This window comes from Carassius auratus, chromosome 14 (assembly GCF_003368295.1).
Source record: "Carassius auratus strain Wakin chromosome 14, ASM336829v1, whole genome shotgun sequence".
Classification (NCBI taxonomy): Eukaryota; Metazoa; Chordata; class Actinopteri; order Cypriniformes; family Cyprinidae; genus Carassius; species Carassius auratus.
The window spans coordinates 13,862,459-13,879,093 of record NC_039256.1 but is presented as its reverse complement, the minus strand read 5'-3'; the positions used below and the strand labels follow the sequence as shown (position 1 = coordinate 13,879,093).

General features: G+C 38.6%; 4 protein-coding genes across 5 annotated transcripts; 1 reads left to right on the top strand and 3 right to left on the bottom strand.

Moving 5' to 3' along the window:
- The first annotated feature begins 671 nt into the window (after positions 1–671).
- Positions 672–4,641, top strand: LOC113113720 (eukaryotic translation initiation factor 4E-binding protein 3-like). The gene is made up of 3 exons (XM_026280151.1): positions 672–974; positions 3,293–3,466; positions 4,075–4,641. Exons 1-3 carry the CDS (start codon positions 842–844, stop codon positions 4,104–4,106), a joined length of 339 nt encoding a protein of 112 aa, XP_026135936.1. The 5' UTR covers positions 672–841; the 3' UTR covers positions 4,107–4,641.
- A 743-nt stretch (positions 4,642–5,384) lies between these two features.
- On the bottom strand, positions 5,385–9,385 carry LOC113113719 (heterogeneous nuclear ribonucleoprotein A/B-like). 2 transcript variants are annotated; one of them, XM_026280149.1, is made up of 9 exons: positions 9,234–9,385; positions 8,761–9,006; positions 8,257–8,425; positions 8,016–8,174; positions 7,594–7,749; positions 7,397–7,484; positions 6,554–6,718; positions 6,366–6,451; positions 5,950–6,096 (listed from the first exon to the last, which is right to left on the bottom strand). In XM_026280149.1, the coding sequence occupies exons 2-8, from the start codon at positions 8,976–8,978 to the stop codon at positions 6,381–6,383; spliced, it is 1,026 nt and encodes a 341-aa protein (XP_026135934.1). In that variant the 5' UTR covers positions 8,979–9,006; positions 9,234–9,385; the 3' UTR covers positions 5,950–6,096; positions 6,366–6,380. The 2 variants fall into 2 exon arrangements, with proteins under 2 accessions (XP_026135935.1, XP_026135934.1); XM_026280150.1 differs by lacking the exon at positions 6,366–6,451 and having other exon boundaries at positions 5,385–6,096.
- Positions 9,386–10,015: 630 nt separating this feature from the next.
- On the bottom strand, positions 10,016–12,303 carry LOC113113718 (nucleoside diphosphate kinase homolog 5-like). Its single transcript, XM_026280147.1, has 5 exons — positions 12,154–12,303; positions 11,531–11,736; positions 11,067–11,167; positions 10,867–10,985; positions 10,016–10,117 (listed from the first exon to the last, which is right to left on the bottom strand). Exons 1-5 carry the CDS (start codon positions 12,295–12,297, stop codon positions 10,031–10,033), a joined length of 657 nt encoding a protein of 218 aa, XP_026135932.1. The 5' UTR covers positions 12,298–12,303; the 3' UTR covers positions 10,016–10,030.
- Positions 12,304–12,681: 378 nt separating this feature from the next.
- Positions 12,682–16,263, bottom strand: LOC113113717 (guanine nucleotide-binding protein subunit beta-2-like 1). The gene is made up of 8 exons (XM_026280146.1): positions 16,032–16,263; positions 15,591–15,762; positions 14,696–14,843; positions 14,118–14,213; positions 13,761–13,871; positions 13,395–13,535; positions 13,033–13,143; positions 12,682–12,789 (listed from the first exon to the last, which is right to left on the bottom strand). Exons 1-8 carry the CDS (start codon positions 16,138–16,140, stop codon positions 12,724–12,726), a joined length of 954 nt encoding a protein of 317 aa, XP_026135931.1. The 5' UTR covers positions 16,141–16,263; the 3' UTR covers positions 12,682–12,723.
- Positions 16,264–16,635: the final 372 nt, after the last annotated feature.

Here is a 16,635-nt window from a genome sequence, read left to right as displayed (position 1 = left end):
GATGTGACATTACAGCGCTCTAAATCTACACGACACAGTATATACATTTAGTGTGTCACACAGACTGTAAAAAAGAGGTGTGCCATATTATTTCAGAACACGAAGTACATTCTCTATCTCTATCACTATCAGGAACTTATATGTTACTATTTACATACAAAGAATCCTAAACGAATTAAACATTTCACACCTTTGAACAGATTCTGTTTGTATCATAGACAGAAAGGTTTATATTCGCATTTGCCAGGCCTGTAAAATATAGATTTTTTCTTCTTCTGAGAAATATACAATATGTATCCTTCTATAACGGCTGCATTTACAACCCTATTATTAATTTAATTGTTTTTCAATTAACAAAATGCAATTTACAAAAAAAAAAAAAAAGATTGATTTTTATCTAATAGATTTTTAATGTCATAATTACTATTATAACTAACGAACTATTTGTTTATTTATTTATATTTGTAGAAACTTGACTTCCATATTTATATATACATATATTTGTCTAAGTGCCGTGGAAATTCAAATCCTTGGCAGAAGTTTTGTAAAAAAACATATCAACTTCCCCGAGAGATCTGGCAACCCTGCGTGTTACAGCGCCTGTTTTTGTTGTTGCTCAAGTGTCGTTTATCACATGATGCGAGTCACGTAGTCTGAGCTGCTGTTAAATACCCCTCACCCCAGCAGACAGACAGATCACGAGACCAGCGCTGTCTGCAACACGCTAGAAATAACTTTGAAGTTTTTATGTTGTTGAAACTTTGAGCTAAGTTTCATCCTAACCAAACACTTCATATAGACGAGTGTTCAGAGCCCTTACACACAGCGCGTTTCAGCCACGATGTCCGCCGACACACAGCAGAGCAAGAGCTGCCCCATTCCCACGCGTGTCCTGCACCTCAAAGACTGGTCCCAGCTCCCAGACTGCTACAGCCAGACCCCTGGAGGAACCCTTTTCTCCACTACACCAGGGGGTAAGACTGTGCTTCATGCCTGTACAGTTACTGTAGGTTGGTGGACATGGATTTAGAGGAATAGAAAAGATTCTTCTTTGCTCTCTGCTCTCTCAGCATGGTCTGTTTGTTGGTTTTAGGTGAGTTTTGTGCACTGCTCAGTTGATCAGTTTGTGAGACCAACTTAAACCAGCTAAGACCATGTTTTCCTGCCAAGACCAACAAACCATATTGGTCTAGTTTAGGCTGGGTTTTACTTCAGTAGTGTGCAAAACATTTTTGGAGAGACATGTTGCAATCCCCTTCTTAACACATAAAAAAACCCCACAAAGACACTTTTTTCATTTTTTTCCCCTTAAGCATTTTTTTTTGTCCTTTAAATCTTTTATATTTTTGCATGAGAATGATTGCGAATTATTATTATTATTATTATTATTATTATTTATTTATTTTTTTTAAGCAATGAATCTCCTTTCTAACTGATTGAAGTAATGGTGTTCCAACTCACCACTCACCATGTGTTGAACTGAACAATCTCAACTATTTTAAGTGATATGAAATTCTGTTGCAATCCTTTTTAACCATGCTATATTGATTGACTTGCAAAAAGACACTGTATTTTATTTATTATGCATGCATGCATTAAGTTAGAGGATGGGCATGTATTTGAACAAAGTACATTAAAACTAAAACCTATGTTCATTTTATTGGATTGTAATGATCTGAGATATAGTGTGCATTTCTGTTGCTACACAAACGTTTGTTTTGAACAACAAGTTAATCATTTTTGGCAGGCTGTCTGCAGCAAGATAGCCCAACTGCCATACTTGTTATGAAACAATGTCTGGTTATCTGATTTGCAACTTGCATGTCCCATATGATACTAGGCATTGAGTTAATCTTATCTTGCGAAAAACAAATGCTTGACCCCTTTTTTTAATGGGCAGGACCCTCCACCCCACATGTTTCTCAATCTCCTTTGTCCCTCACTAGAATATCTTTCGCATGTGGCTGTAACTGTAGCACATGCAGAGGAGGAGGGGGCAATTCTTAGAAACACCCCTCCTCCTCCACAGCTGCTGTGGATTTCAGGAATAACAGAACTCTATGTGCTCGGGGAAATGGGTTCATTGGAGCCACTGTATCATGGATGTTTCCCTCAGGGTGGAAGCAAAATAACAGATCAGAGGCATCTGCATTCATACATATATATATATATATATATATATATATATATATATATATATATGTATATGTGTGTATGTATATATGTAACAAATTTGTAAAAGTTGTGCTTCATTGTCATGAACATGTCACAATATTTACATTACACACTACTCCCAACAATTAAAATGATTGAAAACAACAACAATGACCCAATAACTTTTTTTATTATTATTGGGGTGAAAAAATTCATTTTTTTCTACTGTTTCTTTAAATAACAAATAAATTAACACAATGTCACAATTTGCAAAAATTGCACACTTGTGCTATATTTAATTGTCCTGTGATTTAAAAACTTCTACTATCTTGAATTCTAAGAAGCTGAAGAGCAATCGGGGAACAAAACATGCTCCAGCTGAACAAAGTCCCACTGAAACTGTTGGGTTGGTCTCTCTGCATTCCTCTGAGCAGAGCAGCTCACAGTTGAGACCACTGTTCGTCCAGCCCCTGTCACCAGCTCCGTCCACACCCTGCTCCTCCCCCCGTCTCTCAGCCCTCTCGTCCAGAACACACTGAACTAAATGGCAAAAGATTGCATAACATGTTTATCATCCACTGGTAGGACTGTTGGGTACAGTATAGCTTCAGATACAATTGAACACATGCTAGCAATCAGAACAAACCTAACCGGGGCTACTAAAGCTCCACAGGTTTGTTCACAACATGTTCATCTGCTACATCGTGGTTCCCTCATGCCTCGGCTCTACTTGCTCACGTGCAGATGTGCTCATATTTCCTAGAACTAAAATGGGAGGTGCTGAGTCCTGCAATTCAGTTCACCCTGTTTTGCATTGTGGGAGCTTGAGTGCTTCTTTTCACATGTGACATGTCAAACGTTTCAGTCTTTGTTTGCAATCTGATAGTGCTGATATGTTGAGTGGCACATCAAGTTCCTTGCTATCTCTCTTTTTTTGTCTTGTTAAATAGATTAAAATTGCTGTTCAAGAAATCCTCTTCAGTCACATTTTATTGTCTGTGTTTGAGTGCTTTAAACATGGCTGGAATCCTAAGTTGTTGTTTTTCTTGCACGTTGTACCCTGCAGCCTAGAATGTAAATGTTTTTCTAGCTGTCTGATTGGTGGCTGTAATATACGTTCTATCCCTCCTCCATGCAGGAACTCGGATCATTTATGACAGAAAGTTCCTCCTGGACTGCAGGAACTCTCCCATTGCCCGGACCCCACCCTGTTGTTTGCCCCAGATTCCTGGAGTGACCGTTCCTTCACACCATCCAGTGTCCAAACTGCAGGAACTCAAAGAGGAGTTGGAGGAGGAGAAGGATCTGGCAGGTAAAACTGATGTCTGTTCTAGAAATAAATAACAGAAAACCTGTTCTTCAATGAAATTTCCAGGAAACTTAAAGCCCTCTGATTTCTCCCGAAACTAATTATTTTTGAAAATCCTGCCTGGACTATGTTTAGTCTTGCAATTACATTTTTTATTTGAAAAACAACAACAAAAAAATGAATGGCCAGATGTAATCAGGATATAATCTCACAATTGCAAGGATAAATCAGAATTGTGATGTATAATCTCAGAATTAAAATAGAGATATAAAGTCAGAATTCCAAGACGAACTCAAAATTGCTAGACAAAAAGTTTGAGCTGCAAGAAAAAAGTTGCAATTACATTAAAAATAAATAATAAATAAAAACAAGATGCAATATGGTGTTCATTTCTCTGAATTCTGAGTTTACGAGATAAATTAGCTATTTTAAGGAAAAAGTTATAACTGTGATATAAGTCAAACAGTTGCCAGATTGAAACTCTGAATTCAGATAAAGTAAGAATTGCAAGAAAATTGAGTGTCACAATTGTTTTTTGTTGTGGGAATGGGCTTCTATAGAATATCTCAAAGAAACACTCTAATCAACCTCTTTTTTTTGTTTTCTTTTAGCTGAAGACAACCAGTTTGAAATGGACATTTGAGTCTTTCATCTACCTCCTGTGGAGAATTCTCTATTAAATCTGTCGGGATGTTGCTGCTCACCCCACGATCAGCAGACATTACATATTCACCAGATTACAGGGCTTTTTAATGAGCTAAACACCCAAAGGGTGTCTTATTCTTTTGTTTAAAAGTATGTGTTAGGTGTTTACCAGAAGAAGGAAACACAATTCTTTGACAAGTGGCAGTGTTTTAAATTTCTTTATTGTACATATGGTACTTTTTTATTTTTATTATTTTATGAAAATGCAGCATTGTGTGGGAGCCGGGAAAAACCATGGCACAATTTCTAATTTCTTGTTTAATGGTAAAGATGGACTGTATGCCAAATGACTGTCTGTTGCATAAATTTGGTGTTTCACTTAAAAAAGCACATCAGAACATAAATGTACACCATTGTGTGCCCTCAGGGTTATCCTGGTGTTTCATTTGCCTGGATTTCCTCAGGTTTTATTATTTTGAATGAAATAAAATAAAAAAAAATGAGAAAAAAATAAAGTCATTTAATCTGTTAAAGAGTTTATTGGGAAAATATCAGGAAACCTTTCTGAAAACCACTGTGCTACTTGCTTTTGTGGAAAATGCAATACAGCATTTAATGAAATATACAAGTCTTTGTCACCTTAAAACAGTTACATGCATTCTTAAAATTGTACTACTTACAAAAAAAAAAAAACACAACTTTAACAGTAGTGTGTGCCCTATATACAGAATCTATAGGTTATCTACAGGCTGGTTAGCATGGCCTCTGCTTGTAGATGCTGTAACTACACACGGTCATGCCACTTAAAACTCACTCCAAATCCACTACATAGATCACCTCATGGGAAAAACACTTATGAAAATGTAAAAAGTCTGCCGTTGCTTTAAATAGAACTGTAGGTTTTAACAAAAGCAGAAGTGAAAGATGCAGATGTGCTGTCTCTTTATATAACAAGTTAAGTTTGGAACAAGATGCTTTATCCATGCATGTCCATCAAAGCTGTGTTCCAAAAAAATTATTACCATCAGCTTTAGATACAAACGGGCCTAACCAGTGACCTCTTCTTTTATACTTCCAGCTGCCTCTATAAAACAATCCTGACTGTACGAGCTTAACTTCACAACAACCCAGTTTTCACTGTCAGTTTGTACAATAATGTTAAATCTTTCCAGCACTTTTTAGATAGTCATTCTAAATTCTTTAAGTGCAAACTAGGGTTTGTTGAATCAGGAAGATAACTATGAAAATTGAAAGCAAAAGACTTAGACAATAGACATCTTAAAAATCAAGTTTATTTCTTGACATTTGTCCAAGACACTGGAGGAATGTGTATCCAGTGTTTCGAGAAAGAATCTTGTTACAGTTACCTGTGTATGTCTTGAGGTATAGTTGAATCACTATTAAAGCCACTCTTAAATATCTAACAAGACGGGAGGAAATCTCCCTAAAAGCAGTAGAGGGAAAAAAAATTTAAGAAAAAATAAAAATAGGGTAGTCACAAAGACTGGCCACTAACAGATTTCAATGGACAAGCTTACAATCGGAAGGAAATCCCTTTTTTATCTCTTCTTGAAGCCATGCAACTTTGCAAAACAGAGCACAGGTGACACAGGGGAAAAAAATAATCTAGAAGCACTAAAGAAAAATTAACAACCTGCTTATTTTGAAAGCATTTTGAGAGCTCTGAGCCTAGATGTGGTAGACACAACCATGATGTAAAATACAACCACACAATAACATTAGATTCAAAAAGGTACCAAAAAGTACAGTAAAAAAATAACACTTCCATCTCTGGAAATGTAAAAAGGACACAACGAAAAAAAAAAAAATTATAAAACAAATGTGAGAAGTGACATTTGTGCCCCCCAATTCCTTATGTTTTCTGTACAAAATGAAGCAGAAGTCCAGATTCCGCCAACTTCCAAAAGTAAAAGACCCCAATGTTCACTGTGACCAGACCGCTGGCTCCTGCTCGGTAGCTTTACGACCTTCAAACAGAGAAAAGACTGAGTTTTAGCTGCATGAATCCATGTAAACCGTTAACATGTGAAAAAAAAATGAGGTGAAGAGATGGGGGGGGGGGGCCTGTCATGATCTACTGCTACAACCCTACTGGACCACCAAAACCCACCCCCAATTGGATCGCTCTATCTGCCTTCTAGTTGGGCTGGGTAAATGGAGATGACTTCGTTATGGAGCAACACAACCAAATTAACCTTACCATGAGTGGTGGGAAAAATATAATTAAAATGCATACCTGCACTACACATGATCAGTATGGCTTGTAGCTACCCTGGTGAGCCCCACGTCTTGGAGTTTTTCCATAGCTTGTATTGCCCTGGTCTAGGGGGGTAAGAAAAGAGCAGAGAAAGGAACTTGAGTCCCTTGCATTCACAAGAACCTGACGGGGGCAGGGAGGAAACCCCAAGGACAATCAGTGCTTACTGTAGTCATATCCGCCGCCGTAGCCATAGTATCCACCCGAGTAATCATAGTTGCCGTAGCCTCCGTATCCACCATAACCTTGTTGGCCGCCGTAGCCATAACCTTGGTTACCGTAGCCTTGATTCCAGTAGTTATTGTAGCCCTGATTCCAGTTCTGACCCTGGCCTATAAAACGAAACCAAACCATTTTTAAACATCATGGCACAGTAATGTGCTGATATCTGTAAGAAACTAGTAAAACCACAAAGCGATTGGTCTCTACTCAAGCGTTGTGGGACATTAGAACGGATTTAGATTAATCAGATCTGAGATCAGCCAAAGCTTTTAAGACAGATTACATCTGAAGACTTATGCGCAAGAGGAATTACATTAAAATACCTGCATGAGAGCAAGAATAAATTCCAACAAGACCATGCATTACAAATTTCATTTTCACAAAAAATCAGAAATTCAGATTCATCAGTTTGTTTAAACCAGCCTCTGTCATAAACATGATCTGCTGCAGAGCTACTTATAGCAGAATTGAACTTGTTCCAAAACAGCAGTAACTTCAGTTACTGAACTGAATCAACACTGGACTGACTTGGCTCAATGAACTGCATTTATATTAGTCATATTTGAAGTTCCCATTCTTCCTGTTTATTACTATTATGTGCTTTTGAAACAATTTGCATTGTATGAAGCTCTTTATAAATAAGTGACGTGCCTCAGTTGTTCTTCAAATGCATATCTCTGTACATGTGCGTGCAGTCATCTATGTAAACTCTGCACAGACTAATGCAGCCTACAGTTTGAGAGGCTGGTGAGACAGTCCAACTGGAGTGAACTTGAAGGGGTACTGACCTCCACGCCCCCTTCCTCTTCCTCCGAAACGACCTCCATACTGCTGCTGCTGGTACACTTCTTTTGGCTGTGCAATCTTAATCTCACACTGGGGAAAAAGAAGAAAAAAATTAAATGAGTGATTGATATCATAATGGCAGAATGTGTGTCACATCTATCAGTGATTTCAAGCTAAACTTCACACTGGGAACACTCACAAGGCCTTCTTTTCCAGTCGTGTCCTTGGTTCCACTGACGTTGTGATATTTCTTTTCTACAACTTTCTTGACAGACTCTTCTTCCTTGAAGGTAATGAAGACAAACCCTCTCCTCTTATTTGTCTTTGGATCCATTGGAAGTTCAATAGTCTCAATCTGCAGTGGCAAAAATGATCATTTTAACAAATGTGTACAAAAATAAAATAAAAAATAAGACCTCCAAAACGGCAAACACATCTGTTAATAAAAAAGTCAGGAAAAAAAAACTATGCACAGAAAATGTGCAAAGATCAATCTAGAAACTTGACATGGGCAACATACAGTAATTACATTACAATTACTCTAATTACACAAACACAAGTCAAAGCATTTTTTCCAGGATTTGTTAAACTTGCTTAATCTCTAAAGGAGTGCTTCATTACCTCGCCAAAGGGACCAAAATACTCGCGGATCCTCTCTTCTGTAGTTTCAGGGTTCAGGCCACCGACAAAGATCTTCTTAACGGGTTCTTTCTTCATGGCCATTGCCTTCTTGGGGTCGATCTGTCGTCCATCAAGTCTGTGCTCTTTTTGTGCTAAAACCTGTGCAAAGAGAAACAACGATTTAGCTTACCATCAAAGAAATCACAAGACTTCGGGGTTTTACCGAAGCACGAAAGCTTACCTTGTCTACACTGGCTGGCTCTTTAAAAAGAATAAACCCAAATCCCCTTGATCGCCCAGTGTTGGGGTCCATTTTGATGGTGCAGTCTGTCACCTCTCCAAATTTAGAGAAGTAATCTTTAAGATCCTTTTTACTAGTGTCCCAGCTGAGCCCTCCAACAAACATTTTCCTGAGGAAACGAAGCAGAAGATCGAGAGTGAGACCAGGAGGGGGCGTGGTAGCACACATCTAATAAATGTCCACTATTCTTGCATTTAAAACCCTCTATTTCTACAAATAAATAGAAATAACTACAAGACACCACAGATATATTAATTAAGCAAACAAAAATACAAAAACGCTCGCTTTAGGAAACAATTAAGAGTGCATTTTAAAGCCCCTCTCCGTGTTCAATTCACCGTCGCACGCCCATCCCCCTTCAAAAGACACATGGCGCCAACAAAGACGGGAAGGAACAAAGGATTTTAAGTCCCAACATTTTGCACAATTATTCCTTTAACCTACCCCGCATCTTCCTCTCCTTTGCTGGCATCAATTTGTCCCCCGTCCGATGAGCCATTCTGCGGGTCTTCCTCGTCCCCGGCCGTGTCGTCTGCACCGGTGTCTCCCGGTGCCGCGGCCTGCGCTTCCCCGGTGCCCTCCTCGTACTGCCCGGCTCCGTTCAGATCGTCCTCGTGGCCGTTCTCTGAGGTTTCCATATACTGCTGCTCGGCGTCTGACATGGTGGTAGTTTAATGTGAAAACCTAAAACTGCAGCGAAAGTGAAATGGTTACGAAAGGAAGCCTTATGTAATGCATCTGAACCACCATTTTGAACAGCGGCGCTTGCATTCTCATACGCAACAAGAACATAAACATTTCGTATTCCTACATCATAAATACACACCGTTACGGAGCTTTAATTTAATATAAGCGTTAACGCAACTAATACGTACACGGAGGCTAACAAATTCATAATTTACACGTAAATACTTTACCGTAAAAGCAGCAAGTGAAAACTCTTCGTGGAATGCTTTCCGCGGTGTGGGCCCTTCCTTGTTGCGCCGACAAGCGGTCGGTTTTATATTACTGGATGGAAGCTAAAGGAAGTTTAGTAAGGGCTCATTTGATTGGCTGGCTTTGAACGCCTATCATTCTAATAGCCAATCAAACGTGTCGCTTTCACGTCATAGAAACCCTCCCCCAAACGCGCTTCTTCTGAACCTTCGTGTCGAGTAGGGGGAAGAAGTGTTTTTGTTCTTTTTTCATGTTGTTTACCACTTTTAAATTAATGGAGAAAAGTTTTTAAAGAGAAGCGAGCTATAAAGCAGATAATGCAAGAAACAGGCGCTTGAATTTGGATTTTTTTTGTCTGTTTAGTGAAAATAATAATAGGAAGGAGGTTACAGCTGCTTTAGCAAAAGGTCTTTAATTATTTTCATTATTAGATCAGATAATCTTCACTTTCAAAACTTTTAGTGAATTAAATATTTATCACCAGCAGAAGGGTATTTTTTTTTTAATCTTACAATTTTATTTGATGCGGAATAATGCTAAATGTTTCTACTGTTACAAGTAATCAGTGACAGGATACTGTAAATTAGAAAATGTATCTTACAATTTAAATTAACCATGACAATTCAGAACTTACACATTAAGACAGCACAATAAAAAGGGCCAGACAAAATTGCCAAACTTTATTTTATAAAACAGTTCAAATGAGACGTCCAAAAAGGAGCAATACAGTAACTTATTGCTGGTTGATTCTTCTTGCTTGAGGAAAGAAAAAAATAAATCACACTGCTGCCTCCTCTACTACTGCTCCATCAGATATCTTGGGCTTATTGGGGTTATTCTTCATCAACCAGTCTGCAAGCCATGTCTGTAAAGAAAAATAACAGTGCAGAAATATTATATCGATATACAAGAGTCAACATTTGAAGTGGATCAAAACCTTTCATCAAGTTGTCCTAAAACCTAAATGCATTATTTTGATTAACTTTTTTGATCCACCTCAAATGTTGACTACTGTTTTATGAAATCCAGAAAAAAAGATTCATCTGGATCAGAACTGTCCAAGTCTTTTATTTGAAGAAAGTGAACAGCACAATAAAACAATATACATATCCCTTTCCATAATCAGCTTTTTTTAAACAATCAACCCCTCACCTGACCAACAGCAAATAAATACAAACAAATATACATGGAATAAGTGATGCAAATAGTTGAAACTTCTTTTGACTGGTTCATCTCTGTTGATTGTGTCAGTCATTGTAATTAATTTTCAGCGATAAATGTAAATGTAAAGCATTTACTAAACTGGAAGTTTTTGTAGTAAACAGTTGTAGAGATTTATTATATTTTGTGCATGAAATCAACCCATCTGCTAGGATCAGTATTATCCTGATTTTTTGGGGATCAAAGGCATCCCATTCCTACTTAAAAGTTTTTAACAACATTCTGAAGGTTTGGATTAAGATCAATTGTCCTTTTTTCTGTGTCAAAGAAACAGGAAACCAGTTGAACAATTTTATAGAAATACTTCCAAAATTACAATTCTGTCATTATGTATTTGCCCTCAATTAATTTCAAATCTATCTGAAGGACTTTTAAATCAAAAGAGAGACTTACAAAAGGGTCCAGTGGCTTTTTCTTGCTCAGCTCTGTCAGTCCGGTGAGAAGTGTTGGGTTGACGTACCGGCTCAGGTAATCTTTGGCAGCATCTCCCATAGGAATAGGTTCAATCACAGCTGAAACAGATGACAAAGACCAAAAGTACGCTTTCATATCCTGTTCACTGAACTCATCTGGACAAGGTTGGATTGACTCACAGTTGGGAAACATGAACCTGATCTCCCTCTCCGCAGCAGAGAAGGATTCACTGCCGTGCACAGCGTTTCTCAGGTCACACGTGCCAAATCTCGCTCTCAGACTGAGGGTGGCATTCACATTGAGGATGTGTGCCCAGAGGTGTATTTCCCAGAAAGAAGAAATATGACTGTTAGCCTACATATATTACAGCATGCATAATAAATATAGCTTTGTTGTAATGACAAATGAACTGTGTGATTGATTTAGGCATTGGTTTTGGTGAACACTGGTTTTGTAAATTATTATCCCGAAGTCCATAAAATCCAACAAAAGCATCTCATTTATTTTGCCAGGGATTTAAAAGGCACAGTTATTGGTGCACTGTGATAGTTCTCCCTACAATACATGAACAAAATTACTTTAAGTCCATTTTATCATTAAACCACCTGCATAGACAGAAGATTCTTTCAGTGCCACTCATTACCAGTCAGGATGTGTCTCTCTAGCTTTTATGCTGCTGACTGGTCCCATTATGGCTTTCCAGGTGGCAATAGCCTGGTGTCGGGCCAGTGCTAGAGCAACAACCGGTCCAGAGCTCATGAAGGCAGTCAAATGGGGAAAATGCAGCTTCCCATAATGCTCAGCGTAGAAATCACTGCATTGCTCTGGACTTAGCTGAAGTCTTCTTTTCTGGTAAATGGAAAAAACAAAATAAGAACGATGCGAATCTAATTCTTAAAATAAAGCACTGGCTACACAATATTAACTATTAGCTGATAAGGTTATATTTATTTAATAAACAGACGCCTTTATCCAAGCGAGTTACACATGAGAAATACATGCGATTAGTACCGGCAAGAAGGAAGGAAATAGATACCGTGATAGCATAGTTTTTTGCCGTTTTAATACATTTCATCAGCCTAATATTAAACAATGTAATGGCATGACACTACACGACTGTCTTGTGCTTACAAAATGACCAGAATAAGGGATTGTCAATTCAGCACGTGAATATTTCACATTATGCGTAGTGCAAAAATTGTATTGTACAAAAAAAAATAAAAAACACATGCCACGTGTGACATGTCCGATCAATACGTAACTTACCAGAAGAATTGTAAAGCCAGATTGAAGAATAAGATCCTCAATTTCATCAGTTTTGTGGATGGCATCAGGTTTGATTAAAGCCAGGGTTCTCTCCACGAAGATACGAGGAGCAGGCATCTGTTTTTGAGGACTGTCGCACTCCATTTCAAACAGCTAATTAAGTTATTGTTAACGCTATTTTTCAGTTTTTAAGGTGCTGGACTTTAACAATTACAATTAAAGTTGCTTGAACAGCCAAGGGAACATTTCCCAAATTATAAAGTGCAAAACGTTTACAAGAATGGAAGGACAATTAACGTTTTCTTACAACAGTAAAATAGCTCATTTAATTCAAGCGTCTGTTTCATGTCTCGTCCTCACCGTTGATTCTGGTTTGTTGACCTTGTTGCTAGGCAACAGTCAAATAAATTAAATCCACAGTCGCGCCATCTAGCGGCTATTCAATCCTATTTCAATGATTCGCATAGTTGCGTTTCTTTTGTACTTTAAAGGCAGGGAAATTGTAAAAAGTAAACACAAAGTCAACTGTAACTTTTTAAAAGACTTTTATTTAGACATTAGAAAAGGTGTCTATCTGGTTCCAATGGTCACCTGCCACACTCTGATCAGGTTGTCAGTGTAGCCAGCAAAGAGAGTCTGTGAAAGAAAAGACAGGAATTATAATCATGCATCTCTTTAGAAGCACTTGCTACTGATTTCAAATCATTTAATGCCCCCTCATATTTGCAGGACTGTCACCATAAGGTTTCAGATGTTAGAAGTGATTGGGAATAATCAACGGGAGCAGCTGATCAAGCCAACATTTGCAAACTAATGAAATGCAAGGAATAGTTCAGAAACTCATTCTGGGCAGTAAAGGCTACTGTAAATAAAACACACCTGTCCGTCAGCAGACCAGGCCAGACAAGTGCACTGAGGTGGCTCAGCCTTGCTGTTGGTGGTGATGATGTCCTGCTTCAGCTCATCAACAATGATCTTGCCCTCCAGATCCTGTTGAGAGAAAACCATCAGCTTTGCAACAGCAATATATGATATTAAACCTGGTTGGGCCAACAGTTCTCAGAAACAGCCTCTTTATCATCATAGAATTACAGAAGGCATTGAACTTTCATCACTGATTTCTGTGGTCCAATATATTTCCAATATTTAATATAAGACAGCAAAAGGACATTTTTGCATTTGAAAAACCTTGCATATGGAGCATATATATGAATGGGATGCGTTCATGTACATAAACTCACCCAGATCTTGATGCTAGGTCCAGTGGCGGCACACAGCCAGTAGCGGTTGGGGCTGAAGCAAAGGGCATTGATGTTGTCACCACCGTCCAGGGTGTAAAGGTGCTTGCCCTCGTTCAGGTCCCACAGCATGGCTTGTCCATCCTGTAATGAGGACAAACAAATTCAGATAGGAAATTTAAAAAGGAGTTCTGAAAACAGAATTTTCCCCCACCCCCCATGTTTTTTTGTATTCAGAAACAGCCTCTTTTATAATCACATGAATTCAGACGGCATTAAGGTTTCATCATCTTTACCAGGTCATCTCAGAACTCTAACCTGTTGACTAACTGCATTAGTGAAAACTAGAAAAAAAAAAGTGACAAGTACCTTTCCACCAGAGGCACACAGAGATCCATCAGGTGACACGGTCACGGTGTTCAGGTATCCAGTGTGGCCAATGTGGTTGGTCTTCAGCTTGCAGTTAGCAAGATTCCATACCTGTAACAAACACGTAACTTTGAATATCTGCCAATGGCAAATATTCAGTCTATCCATGCAAACTGCCCTGATTAAGTTGTTCCCTTTTTAGGTTTCAATCTGTTACCCATCATAATTGCAGGACTTGTCATCAGAGCCCAAGAGCTCAGACAATATGTTTGTGGATTTGTTTAATCACAGGGTAAAGTCACTACAAATACAGAGCGACTATTCTAGTTTACATTAAGGGACAGACAAAGGTCTCACCTTGACCGTTTTGTCCCATCCGCCGGACACAATGATGGGGTTGCTGCTGTTGGGAGAGAAACGCACACAGGACACCCATTCAGTGTGGCTGTCATCCTGTGGGCGAGTCAAAAAGGGTTTCAGAACAGCAAACCAAACATTAACCTAAACATCAGGGTATCTGTGGAGTTTTTAATACTAAAGCCTTTATGACATGCACATTAAATACTGCATTTGATCATCCAGTACAAACTCTAAATAAAATGCATCTCAGATTCTTTCACTTAAACAGGCAGACATTTACATGATGACTTAATCGCCTTTTGTACTTTATCAAATTAAGCCATATTGAGATTCCGGTTCACACATTTAAGTCCTCTTAAGATGACAAGATTTGTTGTACCATATAAATGAAGACTTAATGACCTTAAATTGAATCAGACTGAACTTATACAAGACTAATATGATTTTCCAGGACCCCTAAGAAAACCCTGATTAAAATTTTCCCTGTTTATGTTAGATGGTCAAAGACTACGTCCACTAACAACCCCTCCATAAAGTGAGCTCTAAACCTGTATAAAGAGCATTTAGAGGCCCACCTGGATGGTGTACTTGCAGACTCCCAGGGTGTTCCACAGCTTGATGGTCTTGTCTCTGGATCCAGACACGATCTGACGGTTGTCAGCAGAGAAAGCCACGCTCAGAACATCCTTGGTGTGTCCAACAAAACGGCGGGTTGTAGTGCCACTGAGTGAGAAAAACAGACAAATTCAGTTTAATCAGACATCAAGATGTAATGGTGCAAACTATGTTCTTAAATCTGATCGCACACTCCAGAAAAATTATGGTATGGAATTATTCTGACTATAAAGTTGGTTTTAAAGTTTATCACCATAACAGGCTATTTTACAAACAAGGAAAATAAAAATTCTAAAGACTAAACTTTACATAAATACTTGTGCTTACAATTCTTAAGTTTTTCTGCATCCATCTTGTGGAAGTTTTTTTTAAAGTATATTAATAATTGTGGTCCAAAAAATGTTCACAGACCAGATAAAGACAATATTTACATTGGGGTGGTTCTTCACCCTTAAATACTATACACTTATATGATAAGTGTGTGTGGGGGGAGTGGGGGTAATATAACAAGTTGTTCTCCAAATAATATTAGACATTCATAATATACATTTTTCACAGTATAATCATGGCCTTTATGCAAGATACTATTAAGAATTTAAGGAGGAGGTCTCTCGCTCGCAGATGATGGTATCTTTCCATCTGGCATCTAGGACTATCATATTTGGGGGTCTGTGGCATCTAACAGATTGAAAACTTCTGACACACAATTGCACATTCATTGGGTTTCTAAGAGTTTTAAGTTCAGAAACAGCCTCTTTATCATCACAGTGAAACAGATGGCATTCAAGTTTCAACACCACTTCGGATCCAGTGGAACAGATTTCAAATGACTGCCCTTTCCCTCCAAATACTCACGTGGTCAGGTCCCACAGGCGCAGGGTGCTGTCCCAGGAGCCAGACAGGGCGAACTGACCATCAGACGAGATTACAACATCACTCACAAAGTGGGAATGGCCCTTCAGAGCACGCTGGGGGATGCCATAGCTGGTCTCATCACGGGTCAGCTTCCACATGATGATGCTCTTGTCTGTAAGGAGGACAAGAGAAGATCACCCAACAGTTCTGGAAGCATTTTATACATTAATAAAACACTAACGTAAGTACTACCATTCACCAATGTTGCATTATAAACATCTATTTTACAATAAACGAGCTCTCGATAGTGTAAAATATTAAAATAGTGTAAAAGATTAAAATACCAGTGTTATACAGAACAAGAACTGAACGGAGTTATTCAGCGTCAGTTTAAAAGCTCGTGTGTTCGTTGTGCTCCAGCGCGGCTCTGAGGACACTTACCCCGGGACGCGGAAAGAATCATGTCGGGAAACTGGGGTGTGGTGGCGATTTGGGTGACCCATCCACTATGGCCCTTGAGGGTCCCCCTTACTGTCATCTGTTCGGTCATTTTGGCTTAGGAAAAAATCACCTATGAAGGTGGATGGACTTGGATTTTGTCGGAGGGCCGAGTCCCCCTATATCTCTCACACTGTGGCAAGAGGAAAAGGAAGGAGCACACCGGAAGCAAAACTCTTGAGGGTGAACCGTCTTCTTCAGTCCGCGTTTTCGCGTCAGATAGCTCATGTGAACAGTTTACTGCCATCTAGTGTGTAGATTACAGACGTCTTATTTTATTGTTAATGTTAATAAATGTGTATGTGTTTTAGTGTATTATTCATTAAGATATGTATGTTTATATTTATACATGTATACAAAATCTATGTGATGTTTTACCAAAGACTAGAGGGACTTACATTCTTGAATGTTTCCTGTGTTGTACAATCATTAAAACAGTATGTTTGCTACAGGTGTATAAGGTGCAAGTTGTTAAAATGGTGTAGAGTAGACTCAAGTGGTTATTTTTTTTTTTTACATGAATATATGCAGGACTGGGCAAAGATAC

Bases quoted from the DNA above. Each gene is read 5' to 3' on its own strand.
- LOC113113717 (XM_026280146.1), bottom strand. From the start codon at position 16,140: ATGACCGAACAGATGACAGTAAGGGGGACCCTCAAGGGCCATAGTGGA. The intron at 14,844-15,590 runs GTGAGTATTTGG...TTTCTCACTCAG, and splicing joins CGCCTGTGGGACCTGACCAC to TGGCACTACAACCCGCCGTT. The intron at 13,872-14,117 runs GTGAGACCTTTG...TGTTTGTTACAG, and splicing joins GATGGGACAAAACGGTCAAG to GTATGGAATCTTGCTAACTG.
- LOC113113718 (XM_026280147.1), bottom strand. From the start codon at position 12,297: ATGGAGTGCGACAGTCCTCAAAAACAGATGCCTGCTCCTCGTATCTTC. The intron at 11,168-11,530 runs GTAATGAGTGGC...TGCCACCCTCAG, and splicing joins AGAGAGACACATCCTGACTG to TCTGAGAGCGAGATTTGGCA. The intron at 10,118-10,866 runs GTAAGTCTCTCT...TTTTCTTTACAG, and splicing joins AAAAGCCACTGGACCCTTTT to ACATGGCTTGCAGACTGGTT.
- LOC113113719 (XM_026280149.1), bottom strand. From the start codon at position 8,978: ATGTCAGACGCCGAGCAGCAGTATATGGAAACCTCAGAGAACGGCCAC. The intron at 7,750-8,015 runs GTAATGAAGCAC...TTGCCACTGCAG, and splicing joins ATTTTGGTCCCTTTGGCGAG to ATTGAGACTATTGAACTTCC. The intron at 6,719-7,396 runs GTCAGTACCCCT...TTCGTTTTATAG, and splicing joins AAGAGGAAGGGGGCGTGGAG to GCCAGGGTCAGAACTGGAAT.
- LOC113113720 (XM_026280151.1), top strand. From the start codon at position 842: ATGTCCGCCGACACACAGCAGAGCAAGAGCTGCCCCATTCCCACGCGT. The intron at 975-3,292 runs GTAAGACTGTGC...TCCTCCATGCAG, and splicing joins TTTCTCCACTACACCAGGGG to GAACTCGGATCATTTATGAC. The intron at 3,467-4,074 runs GTAAAACTGATG...GTTTTCTTTTAG, and splicing joins GGAGGAGAAGGATCTGGCAG to CTGAAGACAACCAGTTTGAA.